The 15,430-nt window shown below is 42.1% G+C and overlaps 1 protein-coding gene across 4 annotated transcripts in view; it reads right to left on the bottom strand.

The window, feature by feature from the left end:
* The window catches only part of LOC126386686 (chemokine-like protein TAFA-1), a 146,453-nt gene extending 131,842 nt beyond the window's left edge, over positions 1–14,611 (bottom strand). For 2 of the 4 annotated variants that reach the window (XR_007569525.1, XR_007569526.1), the window contains exons 1-2: positions 14,015–14,609; positions 11,497–11,633 (exon numbers count right to left, since the gene is read on the bottom strand). Coding sequence is in view for 1 of the 4 variants with exons in the window: in XM_050039186.1 (XP_049895143.1) it covers positions 11,497–11,620 (124 nt within the window). In the remaining 3 variants the exon portion in view is untranslated. Of the gene's footprint in view, positions 1–11,496; positions 11,634–13,142; positions 13,352–14,014 lie in introns of those variants that run through there. The other 2 variants (XR_007569527.1, XM_050039186.1) reach the window with 2 other exon arrangements.
* Between the last annotated feature and the right edge of the window lie 819 nt (positions 14,612–15,430).

Raw genomic sequence — 15,430 nt, 5'->3', positions numbered from 1 at the left:
GAACAGTTAACTGTGACATCTCAACCTAAGTTCCATTATTAGAGCGTCTGCTGTCAGATAAAGCTGTGATAAGACAATACGGTTCTGCCTCGGCACAGCAGCCGCATAGATTCATCCAGACACATCAGACAAGACAAATAGACCTCAGCTAATGCTGACAGAGCACCCCGGGTGGAAAATTTAGACAGACTTTCAATCATTCGTTTGACAAGTGGGGACATATTCAAGCAAGAGGATTTCTGTTTCCATAATTCCGAACCCCATAATCCATTTTTGTCCCGTCAGGGCTCGAATGAATGATTCACTGGGCCAAACTGAGAAAGCAAGTCACCTTGGCAACAAATTGAATATATGCAGCTCAAATTTCATGTTATTATGAGTGTGAAAACAATCCTGAAACACAGAAGGTACAAAGATAGAGTGGTTTTCACACATTTTGAGTGTACGTAAGTGAGGTGTGTGTACGTTTAGAGGGGTAACATGATAGCAGAAGAATATACAGTAGATGCACTTAAAACCAGCATTGAGTAATTTTGAAGAAAACAAGCTCGTATGCAAGTCTGATATTTACTCCCTTTTAGCTCTGTTTTTGGTCTCCACCACCAATTTAGAACAGAATATATGGCTTCTATAGTTGCGAAATGCTCTCTTATATATGTTTACCAGATAGTAGCTAACTTTGTTAGTCTGCTGTATGGTGCGAGGCATACAGTGACCTTTTTAGCTGAAAAGAGTGGCCATAACAGCATCATAAGAGCCCTGTCACTGAACCGAAACAGTAAAGTTGTGGACCAGAAAATCAAAACACTGAGCTGAAACCACTGTAAAGTTTTGTAGAACTGAGGAAAACTGCAGAGTCGAGTAATAATTTTCTGTGGGTTTTTCCACTACTTGCAGTAGTCTTGTGATCCATTATTAATATTAAAATATTTGTTACACAGACATTTAACTTTAAATATTTCAGAAGCTAAAATGTCAGTGAAGAAGGAATTGATCAGTCCAAAGGCAGAAGCTTAAATTTAGAATCAATGATTCTATCTGTGTCTGTCCTAAGATGTCAGAAGTGAAGCCAGAGAGGAGAAAAACATGGCTAAAATATTAATTTGGCTCTCTGAAAAAAAACAGTTATATGGCTAAAAGTATTGGGGTTTTCTTTAGATTCTGCCAAACCAAAGTGGCTCCAAAGACCGCACCTATAAGTTATTGAAAGATCTTCTATTTCTGGTCTAAGGATTTCAGCTGTATATTTTATTTTCCAAATGTAATTCCTAATGTAAAAGGATAGTTCAATGTATCATTTGGTTTGTAATGTGATGCGTACTGACCCAAAAGCCTCATACTCTACAGCTCAATACAAATACATGTATTGTTACACCCGATAGATAGATAGATAGATAGATAGATAGATAGATAGATAGAGGTAACATGTTCTACAAAATACAAAATTGACTGCAAAAAGACTACAAAGACAGAAGTAATGCAGCAAAACGATTTGGAAAGTAAATTAGTAGTATGGTTAAGACAACCTAATTTGACTGCCACTGGGTAAATGAGTTGCTGGGGCAAAGTGAGTCCTCTGCAAACAAAACACTCAATGAGTAACATTTGTCCCCCGCAGTGGTTCTAAATGATGCCACGAAGTAGCTCTGCTGCATCACAATTACCTGGCAGTGTGTCTCTTTGCTCCATTAACATAAGCAAGCTATTTCACTTCAGCAAGACGCTACTAACGGGCTTGAGGGGCCTAGAGGTGAGAGCGAAGCTGCATAAGATATTGTATGAATAAAGATGGTAATGATGTATGATACAGTAACTTTCTGCTGCTCTGTTTAGTATAAATAAAATGGAAGTGCTACAAGGGGCTGAGATAAATAAGAGCTGACAGAAAAAAGTACAGATAGAATACTATTTAAAACAGACAGCTGAAAATAGACTAACTGTGGCACACAGACATGTATCTCAAGGTATTGCTAAACAGATGTTTGAACACTGTGTGAGTGGTTTGTCCATTTTCATATTCTTCCATTTATTGGAAATAACTGGGGGAGTGAGCCACCTGTGTTAAATAGCACCTGTGCACTCTGTCTGATACAATTATCTGACATCAGAGAAGAATAGGATCTAATCTACTACAATCTAATCTCACTCAAGGAGGGTAAAAATGCACAGGAGTACACTCAGTTAAAGGCTTGAGATGAGAAAGACCGCTGAGTCAATAAATACTAATGACACGGCAATATTGCCACAGGTGAATCAGGATCTGTTTGCCAAGACAGAATATGAAACAGTGAGAAAAACATAGATTATTTCTCACTGAATAATTTATTGCTGTAAGAGGCACTCGAAATACAGACTGCACACATTTGGCTACAAATGAGCAGGTACAATTCGGGGGGAAGTTTATATTGTAATAATCTTAAAAGGCGAATAACATCCTGAACCTCATCCCCAATCAAACTTAACAACTGTAACAAGGCAGGACAGGTCTGTCAAGCTTTACCTTTCTCCACACAGAGAAGCAGTGTGCATGAGCCTCTACTAATGAGAGTTACACTCTGTGTATGTATGGATTTCTGTTTAGCCTTAACAAAACAAAAAAACACAAGAGCAAACAAAATGGATAAAGCTATGCATTTGTGTCAAACCCACAGACACTGTGGTGGGCTTTGAAACCAATTTTACATAATGGCCAAACGCGGAATTAGAACTTCCAGGTCCATAACATGATGGGATGGGTAGGGTGGGGCCACAAACCAGTTTGATATTTCACCAAATACTGGACCAAACCGGTATACCAACTTTTACCAGGTGTCCTACTTAACGGCTCCACCTCTGAGTGGAAAATAATTAATAACTAGCAACTGAATTTCGCGTAGCATCGCTTAACATCAGAACTCTCTGTCCACATTAACTCCATTAAATATGTACTTCTGTTATGTCAAACAAACCATATAAATATCAGCTGTGTGCTTGAGGTCAAACTAGAGACGTAATCACTTGGGTGAGTAGTCTAGTTGCTATCTTCCTATGTATGTACTGTTAACTTTTTAAAAAAGAAAACACGTTTCATACGGTGATATTTACTGACAATGACAATACAGCCAACAGCAAGCAGCCCAGCTTGTCATTCGCGATGGTCATTTACCTTCCCAGAAACTTTTAGCTCCCTGGTGACTGCTCCCATTCAGCTGGCCAGGTTTTTGTAGTAAAATAAGTCTGCATCATTTACATAATTCTACGCTTCAGCTTCATGAATCTGCCGTTCTTCATCCATTTCAAAGTGAGCTACATATATGAAAAAAAAAAACATGGCATCTGACAAAAATTTATCTCAGAACAGCGCATTGCATAGCTTGCAGGCAGTTAGGGCGTATCTTTTGTCAGCTTCAAATTCAAAATGTCGCATAGTGGTACAGTTTTAGTTTTCTTGAGAGACTTACTTTGCCATGTTTCCTTTGTCACTCCAAAAATCAAATGAGCGTGTGCTGCTCGTCCCCCTCCAACATCTACTGAAATTTGATCTCCTTCATGTTGCCGATGCCAGCCTAATAAATTGTGCAACACCTGGCAGACACCAGTGGCTCCATTGCTCCATTTATAAACATAATATTATGTTTATCATGTTGTCATATTACTTTTTACTAATGCAATACAAGTTGGATTTCGTGCAGTGACGCTGTCAGCACAGGTTGCTGATGTGGACCTCTTTGCCAGAACACCAACACCAGACTGGACCAGCAAAACTGGTTATCAACCAACTGTAGCAATGGAGCCAAAAACAGTTTTCCCCATAGATTTTATTGTGAAAGAGACATCTGTAAAACAGTAGATATATTTTTCTGAGTTGCACAACCCTCGTTTCACTATGTTGATTTGATCCAGTCAGTCCGATGACATTTCAAAAGTCTATAGGAGCCACACAATTAAACCATTTTTTACCCTATTCAAGTAAGCGGAGGGATAAACTGGAAGTTAGCTGCTTAGCAGGTGGAAATTAGCAGCTTGGTCACCTACTGCGCTTGCTCTATGCCCACCAGAATGCTGAAGGTCAAGGTGATTTCATCCCAAGCTTTTTTACCTTTACACGCCACTGAGCAACTTTCATAGGAGTGAACAGGGCCCTGTCTCTGACACTCTATCCGGTTCTCTTTATACATCCGTGGTTTTTGTGCTCTAACGTAAGCTGCAAATGTTAGCATGTCTGGCTAATTAGCTTACTACTTACAATAGTAACCTAGCATTTTTGTCCAAAGGTAAGGAGCATGTCTTGGGTTACAGGTTACATTAAAATAATTCCTGTTCAAGACTGGAACACTGCACTGCATGGGAACTAAACTGCAAGTATATCAGATTTTAGAGTAACAATAGCATATTTATGACCCCTATATGGGTCTTGTTTTAAAACAAATAAAACAGAAACATTAAAAAATCATTTTAAGACTTTGTTGTTAACCAACTCTGGCTTTTAGCATTAGCTTACGGTTGCTAGTCCCGCTGATCGTATCAGTTAGCAACAGTTGGCATTCTAGCGGATAAAATCCAACATAGCCAGGTATACAGAGCCTGCTTTTATTGACTTCCGTGTGAAATCAAAAGCCCATAGTTTCGAAAATGACTACAAATTTTAAAAGGTACATCTACCACTGTTATCATTGTAAACTGCTAATGTGCTGTGCAAGAACAGAAAGCGTGGCAGCCGTAGCGGGGCTTAGCCAACAGTCAATGAAATAGCAACATATTGAACAAGCGGTGAACCGAGAAAGAACATATAACTTCTGTTCTACTTTCCCAGTTTAGACACATCAGTGGCGCTCACCTCTAAGTGAATATCTGATTATGTGCGCTGGAAAAAGTCAAGAAATGGCACACAGGCCATAGAAAGTGCCAATTCAACCTCCACTCCTACCTCCCCTCTCGCTGGCCATAAAACGCAGTGTAATAGGATTCCTAAGCTTTTCCAGTGACTGCTTCCACTATCACACAGACATTTAAGTGCACTAATCCATGACAAATTGTCTCATCTGATCCATGACAAATCGTCTGAGGGGCCGATAGAGACGAGGAGATGGAGGGAGGAGGGAGAGGTGGGGGCGCAAGACGATGGAGGGCTGGGGGAAGAGGCCAGGCACGGAGAAAGAGCTGCTCGGCACCTGAATGATAAGGCAGTTATTGCCTAGTTTTTTAGAAAGGTTGCTTTCATTACCTCGAAGGGCATGCTGTGTGATAGAAAGTGAGATCACATAGCGCAGATGAGCTCTCTACCTAAGCCCACAGTTTTCAAAGCAATTATAATCCCATGTGGAGGTAGATTATAGGATTCTACTTCCTTTGTTGGCAAACGGCAGGATTTAGATGCTATGTTCCAAAAAATGAATGTTTCTAATTAAATCTGTATCATATATATCATATATAATTCATGATTTCTGTTTCCCTATAGGTTAATTTAGCTCTTAAGGAGGTAGTTTTACATGATACACACATGTAAGGTAGTGCGGATTAAAACATGCCTTCACTGCAACCACATAAAAGGCTATCCGACAACCCTGGACAGTAATGACATGGATGTGATAGAAAAATATGATTAAGGCGTCATCCATTCAAGTGGCTGTGATTTAATTGAATTTTCTTTCACCATCAATTCTCACACTAATTAGTCCCCACAGTTTAATGAGGGTGTAAATAAAGCTGATTTAATTGCAAAACAAAAACACAGAGAGCCCATACAGAAAGCTGTTCCTGCGGGTAGTATGGATGGGTACGCTGTTCATCAAAGCTCTCACGCCACAGAAGAAGCGAGGCAGCAAGATTACCACTTTGAAGATGACTGCGTTGGAAAAAAAGTGCGTGTTCACTTTTGCGTCTCTGCCGCTAACACTTGTAATGAGGAGTCTGAGAACTATGGAAATGAGTTCCCAGTTGAAAACGGTACGTGCATTCAGTTTGTGAGCCAGTGAAGCTAATTTCTTCACATTCCCAAACACTGCCAGAAAAATCATCAATCTTCTGAAGCAGCCATCCGTTCGCCAATGGAAAGAAGAAGGAGAAAAAAAAAATCAATTCATACTGTGTGTATGTATGGCTTCCAGACTTCTACCCTGTCCTCATTTAGCAAAAGACAGCAATCCTAAATCAAGTTCAAGGTTTATTTCAACACACTGTATCTTGTCAGATTTTTCCCTCCTTAGAAAACTCCAGCCCTTAGATCTAAAGTTAAAAAAACTTGAGCTTCAATAGATACATAAAGCTAAAGTTGAGCACTACAGTATTTTGACATGTTGTGTTCTTAAAGTCAAAGATGCATTTCTTAATTCTCCCAACACATCCTTGCTGATGCTCAGGCTGTTGCTCTTGTTTGACCATGTGATGCATCTTGACTAATCAAAGTAATTACATGTTTTCTTCCACCTCAAAGATTTTTCCACACTGAGGGAGCATTATGGCACATTGAACAATGAGCTCATTAAAATACCTTCCAATCATCTGCGATTAGACTTTACAAGCTATTTCAAATCAGGGGATGAAAACATAACAGCAGCACCACTGCATTAGTTATCATCCTTTTCAGCTATACCATCACCCATTTTGTGTACTGACTGCACAACGGTCTTTTATGTACATCCAAGAATCAGCATGGCTATGGCTACCACTCACAGATGAATCATTTTTTCTGAGCCTTTGATTATGATATAGCAGCAGGTAATTGAAAGGAGCAGTGTGCAGGATTTAGAGGCATCTAGCGATGAGGACTGCAGATTGTAACCAGCTGAAATGTCTCCCATGTGCCAAGCGTGAACTTCTGGTTAGCATTCTTTTAGGACTTTAGTTTTGGAGGTTTTTACCAAGCAGTAACATCTTGTGCTGGAAAATGAAGCCAATGTGGATGTCCAAAGAACTGCAGGTTCTCTGAATGGCCACTGAAGGCTGGCTCTAGAAGTGAGTCAATCCCCACGGACCCCATGTTAGCATGTCCAGCTGGTGCAAAAAACAGTTTTGGTGAAACCACCCCTCACTTCTTCACAGCTATGACCTCTCGTCCAGGCTGCAAAACAGCAGTCCACAAACCTATGGGTGATGTCACAGTAACTACATAGTTATTTTATGCAGTTTAGGGTTTTTACCGGGAGTTAAATTATCTGCAGAAGTCTCTTCCACTAAAAAACAAATAAACCAGATGATTAAACTGGTAAAACACTGAATAAACCAGCGTCATGTTACAAATCTGACACTGTTCAGCTCATTGCAGACGGGCTGCTATCCCGGCACCTGCTAATGTGTGCTCACCTTTTTTCTTTGATAACATAAGATCCAGACATTCAGGAGGCTTTTACCAGGAGCTGAATTATCAGCCAAATAAACAGATGAACAATAAAAACACTAAATAGAGCAGTTTCACATTAAACATCTGTGTTTTTCTTGACACTGTTCGGCTCTTCACTGAGGGGCCAATTGAAAAAAGTGACTGCCCCTATTAGAGCCAGTGTTTGGTTTGTCTGTTCTAGGCTACTGCAAAAACATGGCAGTGCAACATGGTGGACTCCATAGACAAGGACACGCTCAGATATTCAGCTCATTCAAAGGTAACAAAAATCCGATTCTTATTTTCAGGTGATTATGAACCAAAGAAAACACACTTATTATATCACCATTTCTGCCAATATATCCCCCTAAATCCTATACACTAGACCTCTAAACAATAAGGTATTTAATAATATAGTATGAGTGCACATATACACTGTACTGCCTTGTCATCATAGCTCACACAAAAAAAAGGTCAAACAAAACGTCAGCATCAGACTGCTATCAAAGTGTAACAGGCGAGAAGAGTTAGTTTTACAGCTGCACCTGGAACAGGAATCATGTTGTTCTATTAGATCTGAGACTCTCTTAAACTGCCCTGTCAGAGTCATAATAAAACAAAGCAGCAACTAAAGTGTTGTTATATTCAGACTGCCCCTCTGGGTATTCATACATTATGAACATGGCTACTGTATGCATACTGCAGCTGAACAAGGGTAAATAAATACAGTACCTGCCTAATGACAATACTGTATCATACTGAGGAGGCGCCACATTAGGGAGCGCTTTCAATTTAACACCAATCTACGGTAACTTCAGCGATGCACTGACGATGTAAATTGGTTACACTTTTACTGACTTGTGATGGAGTCCGGTACTATGTGCTGTCAAGAGTGGCCTGGTTTGTGCAGCAGCGGTCTTGGCAGTGAACACTTCTGCTCACTGTGTTGGCAGGTGGGGAGAGTGCAGAACCGGGCTTGTGTGTGTCATGTCACATTCAGCTCATCTGTCAATGTAGTGGATTATTTCTTGAGAGACCAGAATTGGCTGCCCAGAATCAGGCCACCATCAATCTTCAGCCGCTCTAGCTGGGACGCAGGGGAGGGCTGTGTGAAAGCAGAGGCTCATGGGAAAGAGAGCAGCGCCGCTTCCTGAGCAGGTGACGAAGCAGTCAAGCAACTCGTTACTCAATCTCTGCCTCAGCGGTGACTATGCCGATTTGTCACGGAAACATTTGAAAAAAATAAATAAATGCGATCTTGAAACTTTATCTTGGCAGTCGCATTTCTTCTGCTTTTTTTTATTTTTTTATTTTTTTTTTTTTTCCCGGTATGCACCGTCAGCTCACTGTTGCAGGAGGCAGATAAGCTGATTTCTCAAACATTGTTAGATGCTTCAACAGGCCGGAGGATTACATCTGTACCTAGCTCAACATGACCTTCACTTCCCCTCGCAGCCCCTTGTCTGTGTATCTTTGTCTATGTGGGATGGTGTGTGAGTTTTTGCACCACTCAGTCTCTCAGACAGTCAGCCGGGCTGTACGCCAAGATCCTCAAAAAATTTATTTCAGGACATGTTTTCTTACAAATACCAACCCCCTATTTCACTTCAAAACTTGGCCTGTGATCCTCCAGAAGACAATACAGTAGCAAAGCATGTCACGTTGCAAGGTACAGGAAGGCAGTTTCACCTATCTTGTCATCAAGCAATAAAAAGATAATGAATCAATAATCTCAGGAAACTGAAGGCATGTGTGAGTCTGAGATAAAACACGATTTCTATTAATCCGTTTATCAGCAAAGACATTTTGAATCTTGTCTTTCTCACGCTTCATTAACAAAAGCATTTTACAACTTCATTTTCTGTAGGCAGAGTGTATAACACTCATCTTTTCATCATGCTGTAGAAACACAGAAATATTATTTGATTATGGAAAAACAGAAAAGCATGAAAGCCAATGGATTTTTTTCAAGGCAAGACATCTTTCTTTTTTTTTTTTGCTACGTCCTACATAGCCATATCTATTTATATCTGAAGGGCTCTGGCCTCAATGAAACCAGAGAGCTTCTCAAATTATAAAATCAATTCTAATTCAAATATTCATCATAGCATTTCAATTCTGAGAGAGCAGTTCTGGTTAGATCGGTTAACGCCACCCCACAGCTGAGTAAGACTGATGTCAGCTTAATCCTCTTAAAAAAACATGATATACTGTAAATTGTACAGTTGCTGCGCAGCAATAAGGAAAAAAACAGACAGAGATGTGTTCTCTCCCAGCGCCCAGACCATTATCCCTGGGAAGCCTGCTGATTAAGATAGTAAAATATCATAACATATACTCCGATTATGAGTGTCAGCACCAATTATGGCTGTCAGCCTTCACAGTTTGTTTAGTTTCAAAAGTTTTCTGGAGAGTGCTAAACACAGTAACGCTGTAACGAATCATCAGTCGCAGTGGGAATGTTGGTTTACTGTAAAACATCTCTCTTTGATTACCTCTCGGTGACGTGAGTGTTTCAGCCTGAATCAGTCTAATGAAATAAATGAAATCTGAGACTGAAAAGCATCAAATCAGCAGCGTGTGTGTGTTTATCATCCATCTGTACAGTGTAAGCTTGCATCCTCTCAGACTTAATGTGTCCTGAACACAGCTCCAGTATCCCCAGAGGGCCCATGAAAATGCCACACCATAATGGCCTCAGTGAGAAAATGGTGTGTAAATGTGTGAGCATGTGCGTGTCCGTAGACGGCTTAGTGTTGTATGCAGTCATAGTGTGAGTTGATCTGTCTGACAGCAAACCTTCCAGAGAACCCTCAGCCATAACTATCTTTTGCCTGGATGACTCTTCTAGATCTACGCCAGGGGTGGAGGTTAGAGGATGGGGGTGGCGGGGTGGGGGCTCTTTTTTTTTTTTTTTCCTTTCTTTTCCTTTGGGACCACTGCATTATTCAAGAGACACTTACTGAGCCTTGCACTTCCTTGTACATCTTTGGCACCAAGCTCGACTTGCCAACCAGTCAAAAAGAAAAAAAAACACAGAAAAACTGGAAGCCAGGCTTTAAAAATTCATTCGGAGCTCTCTGTCGCTCATCCCTCACCCTCTTGTTCCAATTAACAGGACCGAGATACTTTGAGAACTTTCTATCTATCATAGCTGGGATTTTCCTGTGTCAGCTGTTCCAAAGCAAAAGTAAGCCAATTCTCCGACATGCTGCTTAAAGTCACCAATGTTCAACACAAGTAGGGAGGATTCAATGCTGGACTTTTTTTTCTCCGTCCCTCACTCTTGCTCTGCTTCAATTACTGCCTCTTTTGCTTGGCAATGCGACGCACACAAAGGGAACCAAGCAGAAGATAGCATCAATGTTTAACAGCCGCTTGGCTTCTGGAGAGAGAGCCCCACTCTGTACGAGGGTTCAGCATGGGAGTCACACTCATTGTTAGAAGCTTAAAGAAAGCCTCTGCTTTGCTCAAGAAAACCTTTGCCTTCCCTGTAACACTCCCACATACACCACAAGCAATGCTGGTAAGCTTTTCCATAATCAGAGAATTAGATCCGCCTCGGCGTCTACCCTCCCCTTTTGCCCCTACGGTGCAGAAGGCGCCGGGCTTAATTGCCAAACGTTGCTAGTGCAAAAGAGGGAAACATAATTGTCATTTCCATCTAAGCCACAGTGATCAAAGCTCCCTTGGCTACTAGCACAGTAATAGGGATTTTTGCCTACAGCTTGTCCTACTCGTAACAGTCTGCCAGCTAGATTCAGGGTGTAGTAGTCAAAAAGTCTTTGCTGCACACACAGATCAACTCCCTACCAGCTAACTCACAATGTTTGAAGATGCTCCTTATTTGAAAGCATTTTGCAGCTCAGCCAAAGAACCAAAGTCAAACACTCTGTCCACGTATTCCTTCTATTAATAGCACAGAATGTATACGGATAGAAAGATGAAGTATGACTAAATATAAGCACATGCAATTAGAAGCACAATTAGTAGTCATCGCCTTTGCCTGACTGCGAGCACGGTGAATCATCACGATACAGTACAGTGCCGTGGCAAATCATTCTGACATACTGCAGCAGTCTCTCGCTGTTGCTTTTAAACAGCCAGGGCTGAGAACTGCTGCCCCATCGAGGGCAACCGTCTCGCACTCTAACACTGGTACTGTGAAGCCGAAAAATCTGACAAAGAGGTACACGTACCCAGGGTGAGAATGTCGGTGCGACCGGGCCGGGCCACATGGTGCTGCTGGATGGTCTGGTAGAGTGTGGCCTGGCACAACAGCAGGAAGCCGAGGCTAATCCACATGGCCAGCAACCAGGACATGGTAAGGCCGTGTCTGCAGGACGGCACACAGCGGGGGGAGAAACAGCAGGGAAACAGTTGTATTACAGCATGTCTCCATACATATTTACAACACAAACATTGGGTTTGATTTAATGTGTTCTAAATAAAAGACACAAAATAGTTCACTGCTTTATCTGTGGACATCACCTAGAAATATTCAGAACAACATGTCTACTAGTATGATTCATTCAAAGGTATGTGCATAGGTATTTCTTCATAATAACACTAGGAGTAGACATAAAAAGAGGAGACACAGGCTTCAAGGAAACAGAAAGTTAATCATGTCAGTATCTGTCTTAAAACCTGTTGAAGTCTGAAACAGACTTGTACCATGCAGAAATACCGAAATGCAGAAAAAGGAAAATAACCTCTGCCAGACTGTAATAATTTTATGGTGAAAATTACAGTCCCATACACAGCAACAGGACAGCCTTGAATATTCTCAGAGTTTCTAAAAGACTGCATTTCTAAGCACTAACAGCTTCTCGCAGATTTGTTCAGCGACTGCCTAATGGCTGGTGAGGGCCAGCATATGGAGACACGCCTTAGCCCTCATTGAATAATGAGGCTCTCCTCCTTCCCAGGTGTTATTAGTGCTTCTCTCCATTCAGGACCCCGCAGTGGGAAATTCAAAAAGCATCAACCCACCTCCTCCAAGCCAAACTGTGGCTCTCTGCCGACTGCATCCTGTTTAGCTAGACTGTTTAGAAAATGAATAATCCCTGGACTGATCATCAGTTTTGAGAGGAGTATATTGCACCGAAATCACTCACTGTGTCACTGAGATATCACAGGCACTGACTGTATGTTTTACATGTGTCATTTTTCACTTAGGTGGTGACTCTTTGAGTGAATGCGACGCTCTAATGTGACAGTGTGATCTAACACTCCTTTAAAGTTGGATTCTACTATATCTCAATACACAAGAGAATATAAAGCAGACTGTGAGCCCCAGGGAGTCTCTTGAATATGAACTTCAAACCACGGAAATCTCAGAGTGAAATGAGGACTCTGTATACACAGGAATGTTACAAAGTGCCATGAAAGCAGGCCTGATCCAGTAAGTTGTTTCCAAAAGCCACTGCTTGCTTTGTGTGCTCCAACTAGACCACTTTGTGTTTTGATGTGCATCTGAGATTAAGGCTATTAGGCTGCTAAATGTTACCCGTGTGCTGTGTGCCCTCAGTGACATTGAGACTGCTTAATATTCAGCGAAAATTAAGCATACAATTATGAACAGCACATTGTAAATCCCCACCCCTGTGCTAAATCCACCATAATCCGAGGTTTTGTGGAAATGTGAACTGGTCCCATGGGTATGTTTTCCTCTTCTTCCTTTTTCTCTAACCACACAGTATTTCTGTGTGGTTAGAGAAAAAGGAGCTTTCTTCATATTCACAGGAATATCGTTGCGCTTGCATGGTTAACAGCATATTGCATACTCTGAGCTCCTCCCGGTTATCGGGAGGCATTCTTGCCGAAAATAAAATGTGGGTCTTACCAGCGGCGTTTTTACCAGAGGTGGAGACGCACGGTAGACTTTAAATAAAAACGAACAGGCATGGGCATCATTTTTTTAGCGGCAACTTCAGAGGGAAAGAAAGCAGCTTTCAAGAAAACACAACTCTTCCTGTCGATGTTGCAGCCTCGCTTCCATTGCGCACGAGAGCTTTTGTAGAAATATCCATCTTGTTTATTTCCATGCGGGTAAGAAAGAAAAGCAGTTTATTCTCACTTTTGTAGTGTCACGTATAAAGCGAGGGAGGACAGCTCCTCTGTGCGTAATTGGTTAAGTCCAGCGTGAGAGAGTGGATGCGGTCGAGGAGTGGAAACAGCAGTCACACCTGCAGGCGCATGATGCACCTGCGTGCAGCATTGATTTAACAAAATGAGACTCGTTTTGTTTCTCGCAGCCTGCACTACTTCTGCTGGGGAGACAACTTCACTGATGAGTCCCTAAAAACCGCCTGTGTGTGGCTGTCATACAGCAGGGTGAAACCACAGAGGATGATCGAGGTGTCATAACATTATTTAGGCTGCCATCTTATATTTACATCTCAACTTTTTATTGCATTTTATTAGATGTAATGCACTTGCAATGTTGTCATTATTAGAAGTCTATTTTACCCACTTGTTCAAAAGTTATATAACATACTGGTCATGTATATTATTGTGTAATGATATATTTCTGGAAGCTGTTTTTCATATTTCCTCACATGCATACAGTCTCCCAGTCAAGTCACATCACATTTTCTCAATTCATACACATTTTTCTTTACCTAACATACACTTGCCCACGTAAATCAACCCCCCTACCCCACCCATCCCATCCCCAAACACCAAAGGTATTCCTCGAAAGTCCCACACCCTTACCTGAGCAGTGTGTTCACAAGGAAAGGAGCTCAGTCAGACTCACTCCTCTGTCTTAAATCCATCCATACTTTGAAGCCAGGGATTCCTGCCTGAAATTCCAGTACCAGGTAAGCCGAACACCGCACAAAAAGATCTAAAATGCTGTTTTTTTCTCCCCTCCTCAGTATTCACCTCCTCTGGACCCCTGCTGCTCGGGTCCTTTTGAAATCCTTGGCAGCACAGTCACCAAAAGCAAAACACCCAGGGGTCTGTGTCACAAACTGGCCAGGATCTGAGGTGATGGGAGGCTGAACATGTCACTGCTGTATCAGCCACATACGTGCAGATCTCTTGTCCTCTCCTTCCTTCAGTCTGTGCCTCTTCTCCGTCAGTACAACTCCTATGTTGTGATGACAGGGAGCTAATTTACCCCCCCTCACTTGTCGTCTCCTTCTCACGCGCGCAGCGGAAGGCTCCAGTGGAATGACTGCTCTGTCTGCTCTTGGCTGCGTCCCCCCATTGAGAAGCTGTGCTGATAGTGTGAGCCTCAGTCCTCTCTCCAACGCACTAAGTAGAGAGTCTGTGTCAGAGAGGCAGAGCGAGTGTGTGAGTGAGCGTGCGCGCGTGTGTGTATTACAATGTAGCCCAGCTGGAAAGAGAGAGAGAGAGCTGTGAGAGAGTCAGATCACATGTCTTAAAGCAAGACTGCCCACTTCTGCATCAAGACTTCATCAGCAAATGAAGAATGCTTTATTAACCCACCCCTCTTTACATCCCAACCTCCCCTTCCCACAATGTCGGAGACGTGCGAGTATAGCCTTCAGCTCACTTTGAATGTGTCTGAGTGTATCTGTCTGCACATGCATGTGTGTTAGTTGGGAGAGGGTGTAGAGCGAGGATGACTGAATGTTTCTCTTTTAGTCATCGCCTGCCAGCGTTTGAGGGGTGAGAGTGAGATATGCTCCAAGCACAGCACTTTTAATAGAAGGCAGAGTACCTCATCAGGGCACCTCAATCACCATATTACCCATTACGAGCTGGCTGTGGCTCTTTCTACCTGTTTTTGTGGTGATGAGTGGGGATTTGTTTTCACGGCCTGCCCTTTTTTGGGATGTTTCCCACCACCGAAACAAACTTGTATCCGCAGCGGCAGCCTGAGAAGAACCTGTGAGCATCCTTCTGTCACATGCTCACAAACTGAATCTGCTGGCATCCACTGTCCACTGTCTTTTGTACGTGTGTGCTTGTGTGGGTGTGTGCACGTGCGCTTAAGCCATGCAACCAGTCCTGTTTGTGTGGAATATGTTTTCCTCCAACACATTTTCTTCCATGTGGAGAAGCTCCCCTTTAACTCATTATACTGTTAACCAGAGATTTACAGTATATGCCAATCCCACGCACCTGCCATGGCTGACTCACTCACAGTCTGACATTTCA

The sequence above is a fragment of the Epinephelus moara genome, chromosome 24 (genome assembly GCF_006386435.1).
Source record: "Epinephelus moara isolate mb chromosome 24, YSFRI_EMoa_1.0, whole genome shotgun sequence".
NCBI lineage: Eukaryota > Metazoa > Chordata > Actinopteri > Perciformes > Serranidae > Epinephelus > Epinephelus moara.
This window is presented reverse-complemented; position numbering and strand designations above follow the sequence as displayed.